General features: G+C 61.6%; 1 protein-coding gene and 1 long non-coding RNA gene across 3 annotated transcripts; one reads left to right on the forward strand and one right to left on the reverse strand.

Annotated features, from left to right (window-relative positions):
- Nucleotides 1-489: 489 nt before the first annotated feature.
- On the reverse strand, nucleotides 490-1,408 carry LOC137157273 (uncharacterized). Of its 2 annotated transcripts, none has more exons than XR_010921041.1 (2): nucleotides 1,153-1,408; nucleotides 490-739 (listed from the first exon to the last, which is right to left on the reverse strand). It is a non-coding gene; the product is annotated as an uncharacterized lncRNA (long non-coding RNA). The 2 variants fall into 2 exon arrangements; XR_010921042.1 differs by having other exon boundaries at nucleotides 1,132-1,408.
- An 814-nt stretch (nucleotides 1,409-2,222) lies between these two features.
- Nucleotides 2,223-18,599, forward strand: ZNF335 (zinc finger protein 335). Its single transcript, XM_067553916.1, is given in 29 exon segments — nucleotides 2,223-2,737; nucleotides 3,152-3,247; nucleotides 3,544-3,778; nucleotides 4,300-4,573; nucleotides 5,060-5,137; nucleotides 5,527-5,847; nucleotides 8,326-8,460; nucleotides 8,544-8,696; nucleotides 8,793-9,051; nucleotides 9,154-9,331; nucleotides 9,409-9,521; nucleotides 9,715-9,733; nucleotides 9,957-10,073; nucleotides 10,167-10,243; nucleotides 10,408-10,568; nucleotides 10,685-10,914; nucleotides 11,004-11,112; nucleotides 11,190-11,284; nucleotides 11,390-11,670; nucleotides 11,935-12,055; nucleotides 12,058-12,531; nucleotides 12,617-12,759; nucleotides 13,153-13,292; nucleotides 13,956-14,059; nucleotides 14,232-14,309; nucleotides 14,669-14,752; nucleotides 14,964-15,029; nucleotides 15,314-15,395; nucleotides 16,205-18,599. Coding segments are annotated over 27 exon segments (4,215 nt in total). The 5' UTR covers nucleotides 2,223-2,737; nucleotides 3,152-3,247; nucleotides 3,544-3,574; the 3' UTR covers nucleotides 16,324-18,599.
- Nucleotides 18,600-23,877: the final 5,278 nt, after the last annotated feature.

The raw sequence follows: 23,877 nt of genomic DNA on the forward strand, positions 1-23,877 counted from the left end.
AATGCAGAATGTGAACACAGGTCCCGGCTGGCAAGCAGGGAGAAACAATTCTATCTGTTTAATGTGATTATATTTGCCTCATTGGAGATTTTGTATGTTCAGTTACTGGCCTGGGATCAAAACAGGTTGGGGGTTGCCTTCCCCCAAATGCATTCGGTTCCAACAGATCTGGAACATGTGTTGCTGCCAGTCCAAAACCTCAGCAATGCCCCCCCCGGTAGTCCTTCGCCCCTCCCCGCCCTGTGCTCTCTTCTGGATGAAGAGAAACTACTCCCTCTTCAGATCACTCGACCAGAGATTCCCTCTGTGCCATGTTCAAGGCCCGTCTACACTGTGCTTTGGTAAACAGTCCAAGTTTAAACGCTGCTCCGGCTAGAAGAGTTTCTGGCTAGTTCCTTCCCTAGAATTGGAAAAGTGGTTTAAACAGGATTCAACCTCATTCATGCTGGCTACCCAAAGCATGTCAGAAACCATCTGACTGCTTCCCGGGCAGGATAAAAACCAGGCAGGGACAGAGCTTCAGTCCCTGGGCTGCTGCCCGGTCAGCATGGCGGCTGTGCAGATCCCTGTACAACAGCCCGCTCAGGTCACCTCACACCACAGCAGTCACTAGCAGGCTCCCCGGGGAAGAGAGGGGATTTCTCCGGATTTCCCCCCGTCTGTGGGTCTCCTTCTGCAGACGGGAACAGGCCGCTCCGTTCATCCCCTGGGGACCACCTCAGCCGGCTGCGGAGCGGACCTACCGGAAACACGATTAGCTGCTGCTGCGGTAACGGGCTCCTGGCGGCGGTACCACACCGGTGCCTGGTACCACACCGGTACACACCGGTACCACACCGCGCCCCCCGCGGGGCGAGCGGAGCCCCGCAAACCCACGGGCCGGTTCCGCAGAGCCCGGGTCGGATGTGACATGTGGAGCGCGGCACGTCTGCGGGGCCCGAGGCACCTGCGCGGTCCGCGGGCCGTGATCGCCGAGCGGACGCAGGTCCCGACCGGGTGTCCGCGCACGGCCCGGGGCGAGGTGTCGCCCCCCCTCAGCCTGCAGCAGGGACCGGCCCCCGGGCCGCCGCGCACACACCGCGCCGCGCACACACCGCGCACAGACCGCGCCGCGCAGCGCCGCGCACACACCGCGCCGCGCAGCGCAGACACCTCGCGGCAGCCGCCCCCGGCTCAGCAGCGCGGCCCGGTTCGGTTCGGTTCGGTTCGGCCCGGCCGCTAAACGAGGCTCCGCTGGCTGGCCTACGAGAGGCCCCGATCCCGGCCCCGATCCCGGCTCCCTGCAGCGCAGGCCCCTCGGGGAAGGAGGCGGGAGTCCGCAAGTGGCCGGCGCCCGCCCCGCCCCCTATAGCCACGTGACGCCCTGACCCTTGCGTGACCTCACAACGCGCAGGGTCCGGCCATCATCATCCCCTCACGTCGTGACGTCATTTGCGTACGACTTTACAAATGGACACTCTGATACTTCCGCGGGAAAATATAGTCCCCCCCCGGAGAGGCCTCCTCCTCCTGGCGCGGCTGCTCGGCGCTCCGGGTCCGGGAGGGGGTTCGCTGCCGGGTACGTGCGGCGCCCCAACAGGAGGGTGGGGTCGGGAGAAGCGCGGGCCCTTCCGAGGCCGCTTGTGTGTGGTAAGTAGTCCGGCACGGGGTCCGGACGGGAAGATCCCTCCGCGGGGGATGGCGGCCGAAGGGATGCCGGGTCCGGGGGAGCCGCGGCCGCCGCAGCGGGATGCTCCGCGGGACAGGGCCCGGCACGGTGAGGGGCGGCGCTCAGGCCCCGCGGCCCCGGCCTCCTTCCTCGTCCCGGCGCTGCCGGGCCGCCCGAGCGCGGGGACCCCGCGCCAAGATGGCGCCGGCCCGAGCGGGGGCGCAGGCAGCGCCGGGGGCAGCCCCGGCCTCCCGCAGGGCCCCGGCCGCTCGCCCGCCCGCCCGCCCGCCGGGGAGGGCAGAGACGGGGCAGAGCCGGGCCTCGCCGGACAGGGCCGGGCAGCTCGCCCCGGGGAGCGGGCCGGGGTCACGGGCGGGCCGGGGTCACGGGGGCAGCGCCAGCGATGGAGCGGACTGGCCGGGTCGGGCCGGGCCCTGCCCTGGTGCATTGTGGGAGAATCCGCCCGGCCCGGCCCGTCCTGTCCTGTCCTGTCCTGCTGCGCGGCTGGGGCTGGGCCGGGCCGGGCCGGGTGGGGTGGGGTGGGGTGGGGGGAGTCCGCCGCCGGGCCGGGTTCCCTTCCTGCCTCTGACACTGACTCGTTCTGCGACCCTGGGCAAGTCGCGCCCCGCCTGTCCTGAGTCACAAGAGCGGGACGAGGCCCCGGCCGCCCCCCGGGCGCTGAGGCTGAACTCCCCGCGTCCGTGAAGGGCGTCGAGACTTGCTTAGTGGGTGCCCCGCGTCAGGCCCCGGTCCAGGTGCTGCAGAGCGGCGATGGCAGACCGGCACCGGAGCAGCAGTTCTTCACACCGCACCCAGCCTCACCCTGCAGCGCCCTACACTAGCAGAGGGGCCCAAAGCATGTCTGCTCTGCAGTCTCTTTCCGAAGTACCGAGCAGGGGGGCTCCTACCAATTTCCACTGAAGACTCTGCCACAGCCCAGTCCATCAGCACCATGCCATTCAGACCAGTTATGGAGCTCCCGTCCCTCCCCCTCTGTGCTGCACCAGGGGGTGATTAGAGCAGGGGGACTTCGAGTCTGGACTCCTGGGTTTTATTCTTGGTTCCATTGCCTGACATGAGGAGTCACAGGTCACTTCACTTTTCTGTCCTGTGGTGTATTTTTCTGTAAAATAGCAATAATTGTCCTTTCCTTCTTGATGGCCATGTGTTATGAGGCTAAATTATTGGGGGGGGTGGCGGGGGTTGTGATGCTCTGATGAGGCTCCAAAAACGGGCTAAGTATTCCCATTGCTTCTTACTGAAATGTTAACCTCCCCGTGAGTTCAGTGATCGGTGTCCTGTAACCTGGCTGTAGAGGCTGTGGTTTGGGATCTCCTGAGATTAGATTAGATTAGTCTGGGTGGGGGGGCCTCTGTATTTGACAGCCCTGCATTCTCCAGCTCAGCCCTTCTTCAAGCTAGTCCCTGGTAAAGTGAATGCATGCCAGCCTGCTGCCCAACACTCATCTGAAGTTTGTTTTTTGCTTTGTCTCCCCTTGGCTAGGATGAAAGCACTGGCTTTGGCGATTCCCGGTTGCCTTCAAGAACAAGAGTAGGAGACGTGTCAGGCTGTAATAAGACCTAGGATATCGCTGTGCCGGTATGTTTTATGCCTGGACCAAGTTCCAGTAGAGTGCAGCATGCAATGAAGAGCATGAATTGAAATATTGAGCTGCACAGTAAGGGGAGGAAGGCAAGGTGGCATGAGGTAGCGTTATTAAGACCAATCATGGTCCTGTGTCTCCTCTCCCAGTCTAGTGACAGCACCTCTGCTGTGTGCATTGGGATACCTATGCTGTGATTATACATTTATATTGTGATATTTAGGTGCCTGTCATTCTTCCCAGGTGGGTGGGAGGCACAGCAGGTCTGACTGCAGAGCTTCCTCTTGTTTAGATCACACTTAAGGCACCCAGGCAAATTGGGCATGGAGGCGGAGGAGAATGAAGTGGAGAGTAGCAGCGATGCGGCCCCTCATCCAGCACAGGAAGAGCCTTCAGAGAGCGGACTTGGTGTGGAGACTTCTGAGGCCATGTCTGCAGACAGCAGCGATGCTGCTTCAGTGCCCATCCTTGCAGAAGCAGATGACTCTGGTGTGGGGCAGAGCTCAGACAGCAGCGGGATCTCTTTGGTATGGAGTGAGTCTGGAAATCCCTTTGGGATGGAAGTGAGGAGAGGTGGCTCTGAGTCTGTAGAAGGGTGTAAGTTGTCAGACTCTGAGGATACTGCTAGTGTCCTTCAGGGAGTAGGATCTTTGACCTGGCCTAAAGGTGCCCGGCCTAGGTGGAGAGCCTGCCCTACACAGAGTGGACCACAAGAGCCAGCTCTGTTGTCGGGGTCTTCTGCAGTACTGATATGCTACGTGCCAGATTTGTGTCTACCAAGCCAAGGGGAAGAGCTCTGCCTACCTAGCTGGATTAGCAGAGGAGAGAGTGCAGTTTGTGGGTATCTGCCTGCTATACACCCGGGGTGAAGGCTCATTGTCACAAGCTATCACTTGTCACCCTCTTGTTGGGGCTCTTTGAGCCCTTTCTTCTGGGCAGGTGCCTCCTGTGAGGCCAGGTGTCGATGTGGCATGCAGATACAGGTTCCCTCTTGGGGTGGCTCAACAGAGGCTTCTAAGCTGAGCTCCCTGGCTTGTCTGTTTTCCAGGAGGAAGTGTCGGAGAGCAGCTCCAGCACAGACGCTATTCCTAGGATCTACCTGCCAGATTCTTCCTCTATCGCCCAGTCTACCCTGGTCTCCAGTGTCTCCACAGTGAGCCAGTCCATTATGGTATCGGAAACCCCACAGGTCCTGGTCCACTCCAGTGTCATCACCGACGGGGCCACGGTTGTATCAGACTCCACTGCATCCACCTCCTCGGACTTGGGCTCTGCCATAGACAAAATCATTGAGTCCACAATTGGTCCCGATATCATCCAGAGTAAGTGCATCCACCAAGTCAGTCATTGCTTGCTCTTTTTCCTGGAGCACCATGCAGCATAGCTCTTGGAGCGTAATGTGCCTCAGACTGGGCCAGGGGGGCCAGGCAGTGGGGAAACAGCAGCTGAGTGGGGAAGGAGCTGCTGCTATAGCGAAGACTGAAGGAAACAGACTCAGTCAAAAAGGAAATCCCATTTAGTGGGAGACTTCTCCCGCTTGCTCGCCCTGACAATTAGTAGTGGTGCCCTGCTGTTCTTGGCCTTGCTACCAGGTGTGAAAGCAGGGACTTGCAGGGCAGCTTTCCAGCTCTGCTTGAATGGGTTTCCATCCTCAGTCCTGAGCTCACAGCATTAAGTCCACAGAAGAGCACTCATGCAGCCCCCACTTAACTTTCCTCTCTCTCCTTCCCCCTTCCCCACCCTTACTTCCCAAAAGAATGCCTTGTCTTGTCAATTCATCACTCTCTTGCTTGCCTTTCCCTTCCTAGGCTGCATCGCGGTGACGAGCGCCGAGGAGAGCAGGGCTCAGACTACCCGGTATCTAATTCTGCAGGGGCCTGATGATGGTACGTGAGTGCTTCTGGTTCCTCCAGTGACATCTGCTTCTGAGCCTTTTCCCATGTCCATCCTTCCACAGTAACAAAGGCCAGAAATCCCTGTGAGGGAATTGTATAGGAGTACTGGCAGTGGGGCAGTTCTTGGTTACTCTAGTCCCAGTCTCTCCCAGCAGGGGCACTGTAGGCAGCAGGGTGGGAATGCTGCCTATGGGGCAGAGCTCGTGACCTAGGAACTCCAGTCCCTTCCCAGAAGGGGGTGTTGTAGGGAGCAGGGCAGGAGCACTGGCTTTGGGGAAGCTCTTGGCTACTTGACCCACTGCTTCGCAGTGTGAAGTGTGTGTGTGTAGCCTTGAGGGTGAGGGTTCTGTTCCGTTGGTGAGCTGTTGTTGGTGCTTCAGGTGCTCCCATGGTGTCCCAGATGGCCACCTCTGCTCTGGCCAACAGTTTGGCCATAGAAGCCATAGCCGATGGACCCACCTCCACTTGCCTAGACCAGCCTGGCCCTTCCGAGCAGTCTGAAATACTGGAGCTGCCCACACAGCCCGATCAGGCCAGAGAGGCAGATGCTGGGGAGGAGCTGGACCAGCCGGACTTGGAGAGCTTGGAGGAGATGATGGAGGTGGTAGTGGTGCAACAGTTCCGGTGCAAGATGTGTCAGTACAAGAGCATCTCCAAGAAAACTCTCATCAACCACATGAAGGAGCGACACTTCCAGCCAGGTGGGGTGCTGCCATTTCTGGGAGGCGGGGCAGGGTAGGGCAGGGCTTCTGTACCAGATGGGGATTGAGGTACTTAATGTACCCAGTGTGGGCACCGCTGTCTCCAGGGAGGTGGCGTATAATGGCGTTCTGTTCTACTCCAGATTTACACCAGTGAAATTGAGGGCAGAATGTGGTTTTATATAATTCAGTTACTGAGGACTAAATTCCTCCCATTGGGGAGAATTTGGCTCTTAATTACTAGAAATATGAATGACTAAATATCACCATGCACAGCTTTCAGAATTAAAATCTACTTTAACACCCCCATGAAAATAAATAACTACTTTTTTAAGTCTGAAGCTTTTGATGTGGAGGGTAGTGAATGTAACGCCAATTTTTAAAAAAGGCTTTAGAGGGGATCCTGGCAGTTACAGGACAGTGAGTCCAACTTCAGTGTCTGACAGAGTGGTTGAAACTATATTAAAGAACAGAATGGTCAGCCATATAGATGAACATGAGGAAGAGTCAACACGGCTTTTGTAAAGGGAAATCATGTCTCACCAATCCACTAGAATTCTTTGACGGCGGGGGGTCAACAAGCATGTGGACATGGGTGATGCAGTGTACTTGGGCTTTCAGAAAGCCTTTGACGGTGTCTCTCACCAAAGGCCTTAAGCAAAGTAAGCCATCATGGGATACGAGAGAAGATCCTCTCATGGATCAGTCACTGGTTAAAAGACAAGAAACAAACGGTTGGAATAAATGGTCAATGTTCACAGTAGAGAAAGGTAAATAGCAGGGTCCCCGAAGAACCTGTACTGGGACCTGTGCTGTTCAGCATGTTCATAATGATCTGGAAAAAGGGGTAAACAGAGAGGTGGCAAAGTTTGCAGGCAATACAGAATTATTCAAGATAGTGAAGTCCATCGCAGACTGCGAGGAGTTACAAAGGGATCTCACAAACCTGGGTGACTGGGCAAGAAAGTGGCAGATGAAATTCAGTGTGGATCAGTGCAAAGTAATGCGCATTGGAAAACATAATCCCAACTATACATACCAAATGATGGGGTCTAAATGGGTAGTTACCCTCACAAAGAGATCGTGGAGCAGGGATGCTGGAACTGGGGAGGTACGGGGGCCATGGTCCCCCCACTTTAACATGGGTGTAGTAGCCTCAGGTAGGCGTGGCAGGGGAGACGATGATCACCTCCCCTGCCAGCAGCACCAGCCTCTTCCCAGTGAGGGGGCTGAGGTGGGCTTTAGCCCCTCTCGCAACAAGGCCCCTTGTCCCTATCAGTGGCCCCACTCCTGCTTCTCTCCACCTCCCCCCAGGCCCTGGTCAGGCTGGAAGCTGGAGTCGGGCCATGGTAAGGGATGCTGAGGGAGCCTGGGCGGCTGGGAGCCCTGGATCCTTCGCCTACGCTTGGTGGCGTGCTCCGGAGGGCAGGGACACGGGCCGGGGGCCGCTCTCAGGGAAAGAGGACAGGCAGGGGTTGGGGCCTTTTGGCCTCCCCATGTCTACTGATGTTCCGGCACGCCTGTCTTGAAGTCGTTGTGGATAGTTCTCTGAAAGCATCTGCTCATCGTGCAGCAGCAGTAAAAGCGGACAGAATGTTAGGAACCATTGGAAAATGGAATGAGAAGGCAGACAAATATCATCCTGCCACCACAGTGCTGCACCCCCAGCTTGAATAGTGCATGCAGGTCTGGTCACCCCCTCTCAGGAAAGGTGTGTTGGGTTGGAAAATGTAGAGAAAGGCAACGAAAATGAGGAGAGAGAAAAAAGACGGGACTGTTCAGCTTAGAAAAGAGATGACTAAGGGGGATATGGTAGAGGTTGTAAAATCATGACTGGTGAGGAGAAAGTGGAAGTGTTGTTTATCCCTTCACGTAACACACGAATCAGGGATCACCCAATGAAATCAACAGGCAGCAGGTTTAAAACAAACAAAAGGAAGCATTTCTTCACCCAACGCACAGTCAGCCTGTGGGACTCATTGCCAGGGAATGTTGTGAACTGGGTTAAAAAAGAGAGACATTCTTGGAGGACAGGTCCATCAGTGGCGGTTAGCCAGGATAGTCAGGGTCTGAGTGTCCCGAAACCTCCAACTGCCAATAGCCGGGACTGGACGACACTGGATGGATCACTTGGTAGATGACCCTGTTCAGCTCTTTCCCTCTGAAGCACCTGGCGCTGGCTGCTGTCAGAAGAGAGGAGGATATGGGCTAGCTGGGCCATGGGTCGGACTGGTGTGGCTATTCTTACGTTCTTTATAAACCAGGTAGGGACGCTGATGCTCTGGAGTGGGAGGAAGGGGGTTTATATATCAGGTGAGTGTGCTACCATCTCAAGGTGTGTGTGGGGGGGGTGCTGCCCTGTCTGGGGAGGGGTAAGTGGCTTATACCGGGAGCAGTGCCTGCTCCGTGATACACCCCCACTTGACTGGAGAGAGCAGAGTGCTGCCCCAGGGGTTCTCACACTGTTTTCTCTGCCAGTGGCTGCCGCTCTGGCTTTGAAGAAGGGGCGTCCGCGGAAAGGGGGTCCCTCGCCAAAGCCCCTGGAGGAGGACGTGCCGGAGGAGGAAGAGGAGGATGATATCATGGATGCTGGAGCCATTGATGATCCTGAAGGTACAGCCCCTTCTCCCCTCTGGCTGGTGCCGCCTGCCGCTGCCAGGGTCTGTGGCTAATGCCTCGGTCCGTCCTCCCCACAGAGGACAGCGACTATAACCCAGCCGAGGATGAGCCGCACGGGCGGCAGCCCAAGTACAGCCGCACTGTCCCCACGTCAAGTGAAGAGAGGCCGCGCCGGCGGCCAGGGAGACCCCGCAAGTTCCCTCGCCTAGAGGACATGCCGCAGCCTGAAGGTAGGGGTGGGAGAGGCGCAGCAGGGCGAAAGCCCCGTGCCTGCTCACCAGAGCAGGGATGAGGCTGAGCTGACGTGCTGTGTTGCTGTGGGGCAGGTGGCGGAGAGGAGCACTTAGTCACGTCCCAGAGCACTCTGAGTAGTGAGCTGCAGAGCTCCGAGGCAGCCAGCTCCTCCGTCCTGGAGAACGGAGCCAGCGACAGCCTCGTGGAGCCCGGCGTCAGCCAGTCGGACTCGGAGAACAAGGATCCGTCCTCCAACACGGGCCCTGAGGAGGGTGATGCCATGCCTCGGAGGCGAGGTCGGCCCTCCCGCCGCTTCCTGGGCAAGAAATACCGCAAGTACATAGGACGCAGGTGAGGGGTGTGTGCTGAGCTGTAGCTGGGCTGTGCCCATGGCCACGCTGGCAACCTTGCTGCCATCACAGCACTGAGCACTGCGGTGCTCTGCTCTTGCAGGTACTACTATAAGTCTCCGAAGCCTCTGATGCGGCCTTACCTGTGTCGAATCTGCGGCTCGCGCTTCCTCACGCACGATGACCTGCGCTTCCACGTTAACTCCCACGAGGCCAATGACCCCCAGCTCTTCAAGTGCCTGCAGTGCAGCTACCGCTCCCGCCGCTGGTCCTCCCTTAAAGTGAGCATGGGCCACCCTGCCCCGCCCTGGCGGAGCTGCTGACTCCATGCCTCATGGCCTACCTTTGCCTCTCACAGGAACACATGTTTAACCACGTGGGCAGCAAGCCATACAAGTGTGAGGAGTGTGACTACACAAGCGTGTACAAGAAGGATGTCATCCGCCACTCAGCTGTGCACAGCCGGGACCGGTGAGTAGAGTCCGAGCTGATCCCTGCACCTTGGCCAGGCAGCCCTCCCCTCCATCAGTGCTCAGCTGGGTAGGCAGCATCTGCTTCTGTCCCTTTCCCTTCCCAGTCCCGGGCATTGGCTGGGTGGGAAGGTTGGTTGGGGGGTCTCAGAGCCAGCATCTGACCCAGTTGGTTTTTCTTCTCTCTTTTTCAGGAAGAAGAGAGCTGATCCGGTGAGTTCCCAGCTCCCCATTGGCTTGTGTCTTAGGGCCCTAGGGCCGTGCTGAGCTCCAGGACAGGAGCTGCCCTGGCAGGCCTCTCTGCTCCCAGTGCCTGGTAGATAGGGATGGTTCTGGGCTGACTGTACTGGAGCCCCAGATCTGGCTGGGGGAGAGAGCGGGGGGCAGAGAGGGGCTCTCATCCAGGTGGGCTCATCTCTGCATCCTCTCTCTCCAGCCCCCAAAGCTGAACTCTTTCCCCTGCCCAGTGTGTAGCCGAGTCTACCCCATGCAGAAGAGGTTGACCCAGCACATGAAGACGCACAGCACGGAGAAGCCACACATGTGTGACAAGGTGGGGAGGGCATGGAGGCAAGGGGCAGGAGGGTGGGGCGAGATGTGACCCGAGGCCTGGATGGGAAGTGAGTGCTGCTTTGATCTGTTGCAGTGTGGGAAGTCCTTCAAGAAGCGCTACACCTTTAAGATGCACCTGCTGACACACATCCAGGCCATTGCTAACCGCAGGTAGGAGCAGGGGGTTCCTGGCCTGTAGCCCTGGGATGGCCAGAGCCTCCTATCAGGCACAAGAGCTAGGAGAGGCCTGCTGGGTGGTCACCCTCTCCCAAAGGGTTCCCAGGCAGGGTGGGGCACTCTGTCCCCGTGTCATGGCTTGGTCTCCTCCCCGGCAGGTTTAAGTGCGAGTTCTGTGACTACGTCTGCGAGGATAAAAAGATCCTGCTCAACCACCAGCTGTCGCACATGAACGACAAGCCTTACAAGTGCAGCTTCTGCAAGTACTCCACCTTCCGCGAGGACTTCCTGGTGTCCCACATGGCCGTCAAGCACACGGGTGAGAGCAGCCTGCCCCCTCCTGGGCCTTGTGCCAGCCCCTCCCCTCAGCAGGCGGGCGAGAGCCGCCACTGGCCCTGCCGGCTGACTTGCCTGCGCCCCTCTCTCCGGCTGCAGGGGGAAAGCCCTTTGCCTGTGAGTACTGTCACTTCACCACCAAGCACAAGAAGAACCTGCGCCTGCACGTGCAGTGCCGCCACGCTGACTCCTTCCAGGAGTGGGCCCAGCGACACCCCGAGGAGCCCCCCTGCCGGCGCCGCCCCTTCTTCACCCTGCAGCAGATCGAGGAGCTGAAGCAGCAGCACAGCCAGGTGCAGACTCCCGCAGAGCCTGCAGCCAGCCCACCGGTGAGTGCTGTGGCCCCGGGCCTTCCTGCCCGGCCCCATCCCCATGCCCGTCAGGCTCAGGCACGCTCTCAGCTGCTTTTCTCATCCAGGTTCCTCTAGGCCCCGTGACCTATCACACAGTCCAGGCCCTCCCGACGGTGGAACCCCCCATCCTCTCCCAGGATTCCTTGGGGGGAACCACCATTATTTATGAGCAAGGTGAGCTCCCAGGGAAGGGGGAGGGGCCTGCCTGGGCAGGCACAGTGCGTCTGACCTGCTCTCTCTGCCTCTCCCAGGGGTGGAGGGATCGGCAGAGCTGGCCACGCAGACAGCACTGGATCTCCTACTGAACATGAGCACCCAGCGGGAGCTGGCCACAGGCTCCCTGCAGGTGAGGCCGCAGCCCCTCTCTCTGGCTGTGGCCCAGCCCGGCCACAGCCGAGAGGACAGCCCCAGGCCTGACCCCAGCTGACTCCCTCCCGTCTTCTCTGTGCAGGTGGCGGTGGTGAAGTCGGACAGCTCTGGAGCAGCGCAGGCTCCTGAACCCCAGCCACAGCAGCAGGAGGAGGCAGAGCTGGATTGCAGCGGGCAGCAGCAAAAGGTGGTGACGCTGCACGTGGCCGAGCATGGAGAGGCCTTAGTGCAGGAGGCCTATGAGGAGGCGACCCTGGGGAGCTCCGAGCTGCAGCAGATCACCATCCCTTTTGGGAGCACAGCGGAGTACAGCATCATCACGCCTGTCAGCGAGGAGATCCAGGCCACGGAGACACTCTACAGGTCAGTGCCAGCTCCGCTGGGGGAGCCACACTTGCCGTCCCTGCCCTGGATCCCAGCATCGTCAGGTTCTGCTCCAGCTCTGAGTATGTCATGTGGCTGCCTTCCCTGGAGGACAGAGCCCCCTGCTCTCACCCTGTCCCCATAGTCAGGGCAGCCCGGGGGAGAGGGGGGGGATGAGAAATGCAGAGGCCCCACTGCCCCCATAGCAAGGAGAGTCCTGGGGGGAGGTGGAGACTTCTCTAACCCTGCCCTCTGCTCCTGTAGCGAGGGGGAGAGCCCTACGGAGACCACCCATGCAGTTGTGGTGAGCGACGCCATGATGACGGAAGCTCTGAAGGAGCACGGCAGTCACTACATCATCCCAGGGAGCCAGCTCCATCACGTCGAGGTAAGGGGCCAGAGGTAAGAGGGGCCAGGACTCCTGTGTCCTGGAGGGGGGTAAGACAGTGTAACTCTCGGAGTCTTCTCTCCCAGCAGCTCAGTGGAGACCCTGCCCTCTCACCAGGGGAAGGCCAGGAGGCCCAGCCCTCCGCTGGCAAGTGGCCCGTGCTGCAGTGCCTGGCCAGGCAGCTCCGAAAGAACTCTGCCTTCTCCCCAGCACCAGACGGGCAGGAGGTCCTGTCCCCAAAGGTCAAATGGCCCGCGCTGCAGGGTGTGGCCAAGAAGCTGTCGTGCAAGATTTCCACCACCAAGAAGCTGTCGTGCAAGATTTCCACCACCAAGAAATTCTCGTGCAAGATTTGCACGGCCATGTTCACAGGGAGAGCAGAGATGGAGAGTCACAAGAGAGCGCACACAGGGCCCGGCACCTTCAAGTGTCCCGACTGCCCCTTCACGGCAGCCTTGTGGCCGGAGGTCCGGGTAGGTTTGCCGGGCGCAAGGGGCTGGGTGGCGGTCTGGTGTTGGCGGCTCTCTGATCTCACTGTCTCTTCCCCCACCCTCCCAGAGTCACATGGTACAGCACGCTAACCTTCGGCCCCACAAGTGCTCCCACTGCAGCTTTGCTTCCAAGAACAAGAAGGACCTGCGCAGACACATGCTGACACACACCAACGAGAAACCCTTCGCCTGCCAGATCTGTGGGCAGAGGTGGGTGAAACCTAACCGCCAGGGCCCTGCAGGGCCCTCCAGGTGGGCTCTGCAGCCACACTTCTGACCCTTGGTGGGGGGCACCTCTTGTAGCGAGCCCCCTGCTCCCCAGCACGGTCCCCTCCTGCTGGGACCCTAGTTTCTGAATGAGCCTTCTGTTCCTCCTTCGCGTAGTAGCAGCCGAGCTGGCCTGCCCTCATTTCCAGCTGCACATACAGCCTGACAAGGCAGAGCTTGGAGATGAGGCGCCAGCACTATGTGACCACCCGCTGCTGTGGGCCCAGCAGAGCTAGCCGGGCCTTGGGATGTGTCTCTGCTGTTCCTGCCCTGTGTCTTCCAAGGACAGGAGGGAGCTCTCAGCAAGCTCTGCCCCTGCCCTCGCTTTCCCTGTAGGTTTAACCGGAATGGGCATCTCAAGTTCCACATGCAGCGTCTGCACTGCTCGGAGGGGAAGCGGCCGGGGCAGCTGGCAGCCGCCACCCAGCAGACCATCATACTGAACAGCGATGAGGAAGCGCTAGCCACCCTGCAGAGTAAGAGATCTGCTTTTCCTGACGGTACAGGTCTCTGCCCAGGGCTGCCTGCTGTCACACCATCACGGGCTGAGCGCTTGTCACAGCATGTAAGCTAAGCAGGCTGGACCTGATCAGGTCTTGGACGGGAAATCCCTAGTGAAGGTGCAGGATGCTCCAGAGAGCGGACGGAGGCGGGGATGCTCTCCCTGTGTTGTCACTGCTGACAGTGTCCCAGCCCGGGGCTAGGGACAGTGGGCTGCAGTGCGGTGTGGGTGACGCAGTAGGGGAAAGCTCTCCTTGCAGCCCGTGCAGTGCTAAGGGATGACGGGCTGCTTCCTCAGTCGCTGCTGGTCCCAGTAGTTCAGTGTGGGGAGGGGAAACTCCCTCTTGCGGCTGAGATGTGAATGGAGGGCTCTGCTGCCTCTGTGGAGGTGTCGGGTCTTAGCCCCGGTGTTCTCAACACCTTCCAGTTTGGGCCGGTGCCATCTGACCACTTCCCTTCTGGGCCCCGAGCACGTGGGCTTAGTGGATTGTCCCCAGCTTGCCTGCTGCTGTGTGTGTGGGTTTGGCTGGTCCTGGCTGTGGGGATAAGGTAGGGGGCTGCGGGGTAGTGACTGAGCCGGGGCTGGGGATGCCCTGCCTGTACCCAAGGAGACTGATGGAGACTCTCTCCCTTCCCAGCGGCTTTGCAGTCCGGCCAGGCAGTGCTGGCTCCTGACCAGCTGCAGCAGGCTCTGGGGCAGGAGCACATCATTGTAGCGCAGGAGCAGAGCATCACAAGCCAGGTGAGTGACTGCCCTGGCTAGTCAGCCAGATGCCTTTGCTAGGCCACACAACCCCTCCCCTCAGCCCCCCAAGCAGTGGCCTGTTCACGCAGTGCAGGTGGCTGTGTCCTGCTGCTCCGCGGGGCTGGACTCCGCTACCACCATGACAGACTGCTTACTCGCTGTCTTTCAGGAGGAGGCCACATACATCCAGGAGATCACAACGGCCGATGGGCAGACAGTGCAGCACTTGGTGACGGCTGATAACCAGGTATGGGGGGAGCCCCTCTCCATGTGGCTCTGGTACCTGCCCGTGGGTTGCTGTGGAGAGCAAGTGAAAGTGCTGCAGGGGCTGATGGGACAGTCCTGGACGAATCCACCCACAATAGCTGGAGTGGGAGTCCTAGGAAGGGGCCCGTGGGGCCTTGAGTGGGGTGAACGGAAGCGAAGGAAAACTCCAGCTGAATCTCAGCTGGGAGATGACCCTGGCTGAGGCCAAGTTCCCCAGCGTTTGGACATGGCTGGAAACACACTGAAAACGCGCAACAGGGAAGAGCCGCGCACGGCCTGTGGGGTTCTGAGTGGCCGGGCTGTGGGCAGTGGCGGGCTGAGTCTCTGTTTCCCCTGTAGGTTCAGTACATCATTGCCCAGGAAGGCGTGCAGCACCTACTCCCCCACGAGTACGTTGTCGTCCCAGAGGGGCATCATATCCAGGTAAGGACCCTGCTGCCTTGGCCCAGGCTAGTGGCCTGATGGTTTCCTAGGTCGTGGTGTCCAGGATGGAGCCAAGCACTGGGGGCGGGAGGCGATCCCTGTTCTCTTGAAATCCAGGCAGGTCTCCTGAGTTGCAGCTTCTTCCATCTGGATGATATGATCAGGCCCCTGGGGTGAAGCTGAGCGTCTCACGCCGGCTGTTGTCTTTCAGGTACAAGATGGCCAGATCACCCACATCCAGTACGAACAGGGCAGCCAGTTCCTCCAAGAGCCCCAGGTAATGGGAGCAGACTCATCCCTTCCACGGGCTAGCTGGGAGTGCTTCCTTGAGCCCCCTGTGTCATGGGGTGAGCTGGAGCATCATGGTGAGAGCATGGATCCTCAGGCATTAATAACTCAGCGAGGGGGAATAGCATGCTAAGGAGCTGCTGCTCTAGCTAGCTGGGTGAGGGAGCTCGGAGGGCTCTGCTGCAGCTGGAGAGGTAAAGGGCAGGACCAGCCCCCATCTGTGCCTCCTGCTGCCCAGGCTCTGATTTGTCTCCCTGTCTGTTCCCCCCACAGATCCAGTACATGCCCATTTCCCCAGAGCAGCAGCTTGTCACCCAGGCACAGCTGGAAGCAGTGGCGCACTCAGCAGTGACAGGTACAGAGCCAGGGCTCCCTGCTCAGAGCTGAGCCCAGGCCATGGGTTCTGATGTGTTGGGTCACGTGAAAGGCTTTGTCTCCCCCACACCATCTGGCTGCGAGTCCTGGTGCCCATTGGCTGCGGAGCCCCTGGCGGTGGGATCCAGGGGAGTTGTGGAGCCGGATGGTGGTAGCATAGTTGTTCTGTGGTGTCTTAGTCACATGCGGCCTTTAAAACCTGCCCCCCACCGTGGCTAGCAGGCAGGGCAGGGCGGCTGTGGATTGAGTGGGCTGTGGTCACCCACCTGCCCTCTGGACAGAGCACAGGGACTGTGGGGGAAGCATGCTCTTTGCTGCGTGTGCCCCTGGAAGTCAGGAGAATAAGCCCGGTTGGCTGCCCGCGTGAGGGGACTGTGCTTTGGGAAGTGCTGATTCCCAGCCCTCAGCGCTGGGGGTGCTCCAGGCTGCCCCCCGCTGCTGGAGAGATGCAGCTGTGCTGGCAGGCCCCCACTCCCTTCCGCCTCCTGCTGCCCTCCCTTCTCTTTGCTGTACGGAAATGCCTCGGGCAGCAGCCCCAGGCCAGGATGTCTCCTGGAGCCGCACAGCCCAGCGTCTCCCAGAGCCCTTCATACAGTGTGATGGACACTGTAGAAATGCATTCTACACCCCTCCCCAGTGCTGTCCTTGGCCCCCCATCTGTCCTGTGCGTGCGGCAGGGCGGGGCAGAGTGAGTGAAGAAGGGCCGCCATGGGGCAGCTGTCCGTTCCCCTTCACTGCCCCTGGCTGGGTGCGGCGTGGGGCTGACGCCTGCTCTCCCTCTCTCTGCAGCAGTGGCCGATGCTGCCATGGCCCAAGCCCAGGGCATGTTCACCACAGAGGCAACGGCTGAGCAGATCCAGCAGCTGCAGCAGGGGATCCATTACGATGTCATCACGCTGGCGGACTGAGGGCTGGGCACTTCCTGGGGACGGGGCAGGTGCTCTGGGCCGGCCGTGTGCTCGCCAGGCAGAAAGGGGCTTCCTCGGCCTGGGTTTGCTCTTGACTTGCCGTGTGCAGCAGGCGTGCCAGGGCCTGCCTCTCCACCCCTCTGCACAGGGTGTTGCTGGCCGCTACTCAGACGGCGGAGGGGCCGGGGCCAACTGGCTGGTGGCGTGGCCCAGGCCAGGGCTGGTCTCTGTGCCTGTCGCACCTGATGGGCCTAGATCCTTTTTCCTGCATTGTGTGCTTAGGGGTCAGAACTCACGCTGCCGCCTGCTTGCCCTATGACGTCCTGAGCGTGGGCTGTAGGCGCTGACCCCGGCCATGGCCCAGACAAGGGAAACAGCTGCTCAGTCGCAGCAGACGTGCTGCTGCCCTGGGGGTGTAAGGTGGCTGGGCCCCTCCCGGAGATTGCCTTCCCCGTGCGGCTTCCCTGGCCTGCAGGCAGGTGTCGCTGGAACTCTGCGTGGCAGATCAGAACCTGGGGGCGAAGGAATGAGAGGAAGAGGCACCCGGGGGAGATGTTCTATTTTTCTTCTGAACAGAGAGGGACTCTGCTGGAGAGCTGGTTTGTAAATGGGGGGAGGGCCCGAGCGGAAGCTGTGACTCTGCTTATGAATAAAAAGGGATTGGATGCTGGGCATGGCCCTGTGTGCAGTGGGGCGCGGGGCTGCAGCCTCCCACGCAGACCTGCGGCTCTCACGGGCTGGCAGCAGAAGTCTGGGCACCGCACGACCTCCCCCTGCAGCTGCCCCCCAGACAATCTACCTGCGCCAGGGGGCCCCTTTTGAAGTGGGGGTGGCAGGTGTGTGGGAATGCCAGCAGTGAGGTCACCCGGCCAGAGGCATAAGAGCCCTGCTCCTGGCTGTAGCAGGCCAGGGGCTCACACGATCAGCTTCCCCCAGCCCCCGTGACCTTGACTAGAGAACGGAGCTGGGCTGCCCTCACTGCCGGGTTGTGTAGTGATGATATTAATGGAGTGGTAAACAGCCTAAATCCCGTGTAAGTGGGGCCGCACCGCCACTCAGTGGATTGTCTGGCAGTGTTTACATGTGATTATAACAGCTCATCTCGAGTTTTAGTTCTGTCCCTTTGCATTAAACTGATTATCTGGGGTGGGGGCCAGACCCCCCCAACTTCAGAGGCAGCCTGTGGCGGGGCGGCGGGGCTGATGTGATCACTGCGCCTACTGAGGGATGATCCCTGGAAGGGCTACGGCAGCCGAACAGCAACGGGCTGGCAGCCAGGAAGCTGCTGCAGAGTAAGGGGGACGCGGGGTCCATCTCTCCCCCCAGCCCAGCAAGGGGCCGCCTCTCCCGGAGTCCCCATGTTTGACTCCCTGCAGCACGAGCCCAAGCCAGGCCCAGGCAGGAGGCGGCACAGAAGGAGCCTGACTTGCCTGGCTTCCCGGGGGGGGGGTTGTACTGGTGGTGAGGACCCCCAGTCACTCCGCTGTAGCTTTGTCCCAGCACATGCCACCACAGCGTGAGCCCGCAGCTGGCCGGGCCGGGGGCCGAAGGCTCCAGCAGGGCCCGGCCTGACCCGTCCAAGGGGGTGGGGTTGGGTTTTCTCTGCAGCCCCCCCCCCCGCCAGGCAGTGTGTGGGGGGCCCGGCCTGGCCCTCAGTCTGTGAGAGCTGGACCGAACCGGGCCCGTCCCACCCTGCGCAGGGCTGTAGCAATAGCTGGGCCGGGCCGGGCCGGGCCAGTCCGCTCAGGACTCAATCCCCCGGCCGGGCGCAGGCGTGCTGGGCTGGACCGTGCGCTCCAGGCGGAGCGAGGCCGAGCTGCTAGAGCGACCCCGGCGCCAGGGCTGGGGCGGGTCGGGGGAGGATGGGCCCTATGGGGGTCCCGTGTGCCAGCGCCAGGGAGAGACTTGCAGCCCCCCCACCCCCAGTGCTCGGGCCAGTGGGGACCCCCGGCCCAACCCCCGCCCGGCACCATCGTGACACATGGAGTCCAGAGAAGAGCAAGAAAAGGGGGGAACGCAGAGCCCGGGGTGAGCCGAGGGCCATGGCCCCGGCTGGGCCCCGATCCGGGGGAGCTCGTGCTACTCGTCTGACGGTAAATGCCCAGGAGCTGGTGCGGGGTTGCAGACAGGGAGGGTCCCGGGCAGTGGCCAGCCAGTGGAAGGTGGGGAAGCCTCATCCCTGATCTGGACAAAGCCCCAGGACCGCAGCATTGTTGCTGCTGAGTGTGGGCCGTGCGCTCGGTGCTGTACAGCTCGCAGCAGCAGAGGCAGAATGTGCCACCGGAAGGGACGGGGATGGGGCTTCTGTGTGTCCAGCGCCGGTACCGAGCACAGCAGCTAGGCCGGCCGGCCCCTGCCCGGGCGCTCTGGCCCCGGGAGCAATTGGGTGATAAGCTGAAGGGCACAGGGCCTGTTCCGGGTTGGGGCCACGCTGCGGTCGTTGGGGGCTGGGCCACTAGCGGGGCGAAGGGGGTGCTGCGCTGGCTGGGTCTCTGGGCGGTGGGGCAGTGACCCCTGTGCTGGGCCGGGGCCCCCTCCACCAGAGCGGGGGCAGGGGTGGTTGTGCTGCGGGCGTCGGTCCGTGGAGACAGCCGCTTGCTGCTCATTAGCCTGTGACCTTCCCCGTGCCCGTCCCTGGCCCAGCTAAGCGGGTTTGTTACATGTTTAATATCCCGAGAGTGTGATTAGACAGTGTTTAATTACGGATACAACCTGGGAGATCATCCGCGGCTGAGCAGGAGACGCGCTGGGCACGGCTGGGCGGGTTGGGTTCCCAGCTGGGATTCACCCCCAGGCCACTGCCGTAAAACAGCCCCTCAAACCGCCTCCGGCTGCTCCCCAAACACACGGCCCCAGCTCCCTTTGCCTGGCTCCTTCAGCCCGTTTCTGCTGGGACAGTTGCCAAAGGAAGCAGGAAAGTCTCTGCTGCCCTCCTCAGCACGTCCTGCCAGGACTGGCCCAGGCTGGGGGCTGTAGTCACATCAGGGTTGGGGGCAGGATATAGGGGTTTGTGTCCCCCCATTTGCTGCTTTGCCCCTGCCCTGGGGATCTGGTGGCAGGGACTCAGCTCTCCTGCTGCACCATTTCTTAGCCCAGCCAGCGAGCTCCCAGCTGAGCGGCTGCAGATCCCGTGCTCTGACCACAGGCCCCGAGGGAGACGCCCTTGTATGCCAGCCAGCTGCCTGTCAGCGACTGGGCCAGCGAGGGCCCCTTCCATGCCCTTGGGTGTGCAGAGCCCAGCCGCTCGCTCTGGGGCTCCAGCTGGGCCCGTCTGATGTGGACCCATAGCGGCAGAGGTGCTGTGCAGGCTGCAGGGGTTTGGCTGAAGGTGTCACTTGAAATGGATCCCGTGCTCCTGGTGCAGCCCCACGCTGGGAAAGGGAACCTGTGGCCTGAGTCACGGAGATCCGACGTCTGGCTGCTTGTCAGTATGGGCGAGCGACAGAGCGGGTGAGTCAGAAGCTGTCCGGGAGCCAGGACGAAACGGTCCCTTTTCAGGTCACAAGGTTCATGCCAGGCTGCGGGCTAGCCCCTGTGTCCTTTAATCTCTTTCTTCGTGGTCTGGAAAGGCGGGGCAGGGTGGGGGCAGACTCTCCCGCTGACACGACGTTACCCAGGCAGGACTCACTGGAGGAGCCCAAGGCACTGGCAGCCAAGGGAATGCCACTTTTAAACCAGGCCTGGCTGTTGGTCTAAGAGCTGCTCTGGGTTGTTGGGGGCGGTTCTCTGGCCTGTGCGGTGCAGGAAGTGAGACTAGATGACCTCAGTGATGCTCCTGGCCTTGGACTCTATGAACACGGTGGCAAACGGAACTCAGCGACAATAAACGCAAAGTAAGGCACATTGGACGGAGAATTGGAACTCCTCATTCACCTCCCAGGGGACTAGACTGACTGTATCCGCCAGGGAAGGGACGTGGATTCACTGGAGCCGGTGCAATGGAGACCTCTGCAGCTGCAGGCGCCAGAGCTGAGATGTTCAGGTGCAGAATAACACGGGGAACGTTCTAGCACCTTCGCATCAATCAGTGCGGATCCTGTGGGCAGCACTGGTCTCCCCAGCTCAGGGGTTCCTGTCCCACAGCACAGGGACCAAGGGAACGTCCAGGGAAACTGAGAGGTGACAAATGCTACACTGACAGAGGAAATACTTTTTCACACGTTGTGTAATTGGCCTGTGGAACTCACTGCCACAGGATGTCACTGAGCCAAGAACCCAGCTAGATTCATTGGGAGCTGGAGATCATGAACATCCAGGTTACCACGATTGATGCTGACAAAGTGTTTGGAAGAGTTTCCGGGTCTGAACTGCTCTGACTATTGGAGACCTTTGTGGGGGGCCGATTCTCCCTCAGTGGCCAACTGCAGGGTCCTTGCATCTCCCTCTGCCAGGTCTGTGCTGGTGCTGTTGGAGTTTCAGGGCTGAGCCTGCCTGGCCCTGCCTGTGTCCCTCCGTGTAAGTGGTTTGGTGAGAGGCAGGGCTTGTCCCTAGAACCGCTGCTTCACCCAAGCCAGTGCGGCCACGCGGCTAATTGCCCGGCTTAACGCTGGGGTTAGAAGCTGGGTGGCAGCTTTCTTGTGCACTCCGACCCCCTGGACTGTGCCGTGGGCTGGCGTAGCAGGTGCTCCTGGAGGTCACAGGACGTGGTGCCAGGGGGTCAGTTTAAACCCGGCGCCCCCGTCTCCCACGGCGGCTGTCTGCTGAGTCTGGGTGGAGCCCAGGGAGCGGGTTCCTGCCTGGCTGTCTGCTCTGCTCCGGGAGACGGCTGCCTGCCAGCCCAGCGGACCAGCTCTCTCCTCTCACCAGGGGGCTGCAGCACCCTCCCAGAGAGACCCCCCAGCCGGAGGGGCCTGGCAGCTCCCTTCAGCTTCCAGCTGCCACCCACAGCCTGAGCCAGTGCCCATGAGCTGCCATGGGCCCTGCTGGGCACCGCAGCCCGGCGGCCTGGGGGAATGACCCTGCCAGTCCGAGGGGCTGGGGAAGGGAGATCCTGCCTGCCCGGGGGTCAGTCCTGTGCTAGCTGCACGCTCACTTGGGCTCTCTGGGGGGGCCTGCCATGCCCCAGATCCTGCTCACTGACTTCAGTGCTTCGGTAAGGGGGTCCCCCAGGAGCAGGGTGAGACGTGGGGAGCCCCTGCCCCATGGTGCTGCCCTGGGCTTCCCCCACTGCTTGGTTCCTGGCCCCTCCCCACAGCAGCCCTTGCCCCAAGGGGGAGCCTGTGCGGCCCTGGGAGCCAGGGGAGGGTGGATGGGGCACTGCTGGCTGGAGACGATGCTTATGCACGGTGCAAGTACAGTGAGGCTCCCCAAGACCCCCAGGGAAGGGGGGGCTGCAGCAATTTGGCCCCTGTCGTGGTAACAGCTCTGGGGCCGGGCTGGGCTCGTGGCTCTCCCCTGGGGCAGCTGCTGACTGGCTGCAGAGTGCCTGCCCCCCCCGCTGCACGCGGCCCTGAGTCCAGGCAGGAAAGCTCCGGGCCGGGGCCCTGGGGGGGGAGTCCCAGGGGCTCTGTTGCAGTCCCCCCAGGCCCTGAGCTCCCAGCTGGTGTAAGTAGCCACTGGCGGGAGGGAGGAGACCCGAGGTGGCTCTGGGCTCTCACACACAGGCAGGGCCCCGGGGCCGCACTGGGAGGCCGTTGTCAGCAAAGGAGAAGGGGTCTGGCCCCGGGGGGCTGGGGTGAGGGATCCTGGCGAGAGACAGCGCCGGTGAATGGGCCAGGACGGCCGGGCAGTGTACGGTGGAAGCGGTGCATGTGGGGGCCGTGCTCTGGGGGGGTGTGGGGGCGAGCGCGTTAGAGCCCCGGGTGTTGGGGGGCTCACAGACGGAGATCAAGCCCAGTCTGCCGGGCGTCGTGGGCGAGGGCGGGCAGCTGTGAACACGGGCGCCCGATTTGCCACGTTAAGGGGGGTCGCACGGTGAAGCGGGGAACGTGCAAGCAGATGTCGTCCAGCCTCCAGCCCAGCCTCGAGGGAGGAAGGGGGCATGAGACCCCAAAAAGTGGCTCCCCGAGGCCTCAGCAGCGTTTCCAAATCGAGATGTTCCATGCTTGTTTCCTACCCCTCCATGGACCAGCTCCCACAGGCTCCCCCAGGGTAGGCGGCCCCTCCCCACTGCACTGCAGGGCCTGGGGCTCCCTGCTCTCCTCAGCGGGCCGAGGAGATGGGGCGCATGGCAGGGGTGCTGGAGCAGAGGGGCCCGGCAGGGATACGCCTGGGTTCTGTTCTTGGCTCTGATGCTGACTCTCTGTGGGGCCTTCAAGGCCTGCCCCTTCCCTGAGCCTCAGTTTCCCCATCTGATGGCCCGACAATAGCGCCCCTCCCCCCTCCGGAGTCACCCGAATTGCCCCATTGTCGCTGGTCTCTGCTTCTCTGCTCTGCACAGGGGCAGAACACGGCGACTCCACCCCGGGACAGCTGGGGCATTCGCCGTGGTGCCATGGGGCTGGGCCGGGGGATGGTAGGGGGAAGGTGCCTGTGCTGTCTGGGTGGACCCTCTGCCCCAGGGCTGTGTGGGGCCTGGCAGGGGAATGCAGAGGAGGTGGGTTGGCTTGGCCCACGCCCCAGCTGCAGTGGTGCCCTCCCCGCCCCCCTGGGGCCCCAGCTGTGGGTTACGAGGCTGAGCCCCCTCCCCGCCCCCCCACTGGGCAGAGCAGAGCCCCATGGGCCAGTACTGGAGCAGCCGGGTGCCAGCGCGGCACGTCAGGGCTGCTCCGCCCTGGCGCCACGCGTGACCTGGGGGGAGCCCAGCCTGGCAGGGGCCTGACCGTGGCGTGTGGGACGCTCCCAGGGACCCGGCCCTGCTGGGGCATTTCCCAGCCAGAACATCTGTGCGGGCCCTTTAATGAGCAGGAGACGCTGTGTCCTTGCTCGCCAGCTGTCAATCACCTGCCAGCCCCCCACGGCCCCCTCCCTGCCTCCTTGCTAATCGGCTGCCAGTCACCCTCCGGCCCCCCCACAGCCTCTCCCCACCCCCCCCAGGCCGCTATAAAGCTCCCTGCCCGGGGCTCCCTCCCGCTGGTCCCGGCAGGATGGCAGCAGCACCGCTGGCGTGGGGGGAGGCTCAGCCTGGCACAGCACCTGCGGGCAGCAGAGGCCCCAGTGGGGTGTGGGGCTCCCCAGGGCTGCCTCACTCCATCCTGCCCCACCTGCCCTGCACCTGCCTGGCTCCACATGGCTCCAGCCAGCTGCCGCTGCCCCCGCAGCTCCTTGCTCAGCCAGTAAGTGACGCTCCAGGCCTGGGTGTTGGGGGCGGGTGGGCAGTGGGCTGCCGGCCCCGGCCGTCCTGGGGGGCACCCCCCCCAGCGGGGAAAACCAGGGGTGGGCGGTGAGCTGTGCCCATTGTGAGGAGGATTGGGGGGGGGGGGGGCAAAGCGCCCACTGGCAAGTGTGTGTTGTCATTGCACTGCGCAAACAGCAGGAGTGGTTGGATGAGGGGACTGGGAGCCAGGATTCCTGGGTGCTGGTGCTGGGGTGGGGGGAGCCATTGGGGCAAGTGCTTCGAGCAGGGCGGCGTTGCCAGCTCAGCTACTCCCACCTTGCCCCTCCGGCACCAGCGGG

The sequence above is a fragment of the Emydura macquarii genome, unplaced genomic scaffold (assembly GCF_026122565.2).
Source record: "Emydura macquarii macquarii isolate MOO-44397 ecotype Brisbane River unplaced genomic scaffold, CSIRO-AGI_Emac_v2 contig_1483, whole genome shotgun sequence".
Taxonomy (NCBI): Eukaryota; Metazoa; Chordata; order Testudines; family Chelidae; genus Emydura; species Emydura macquarii.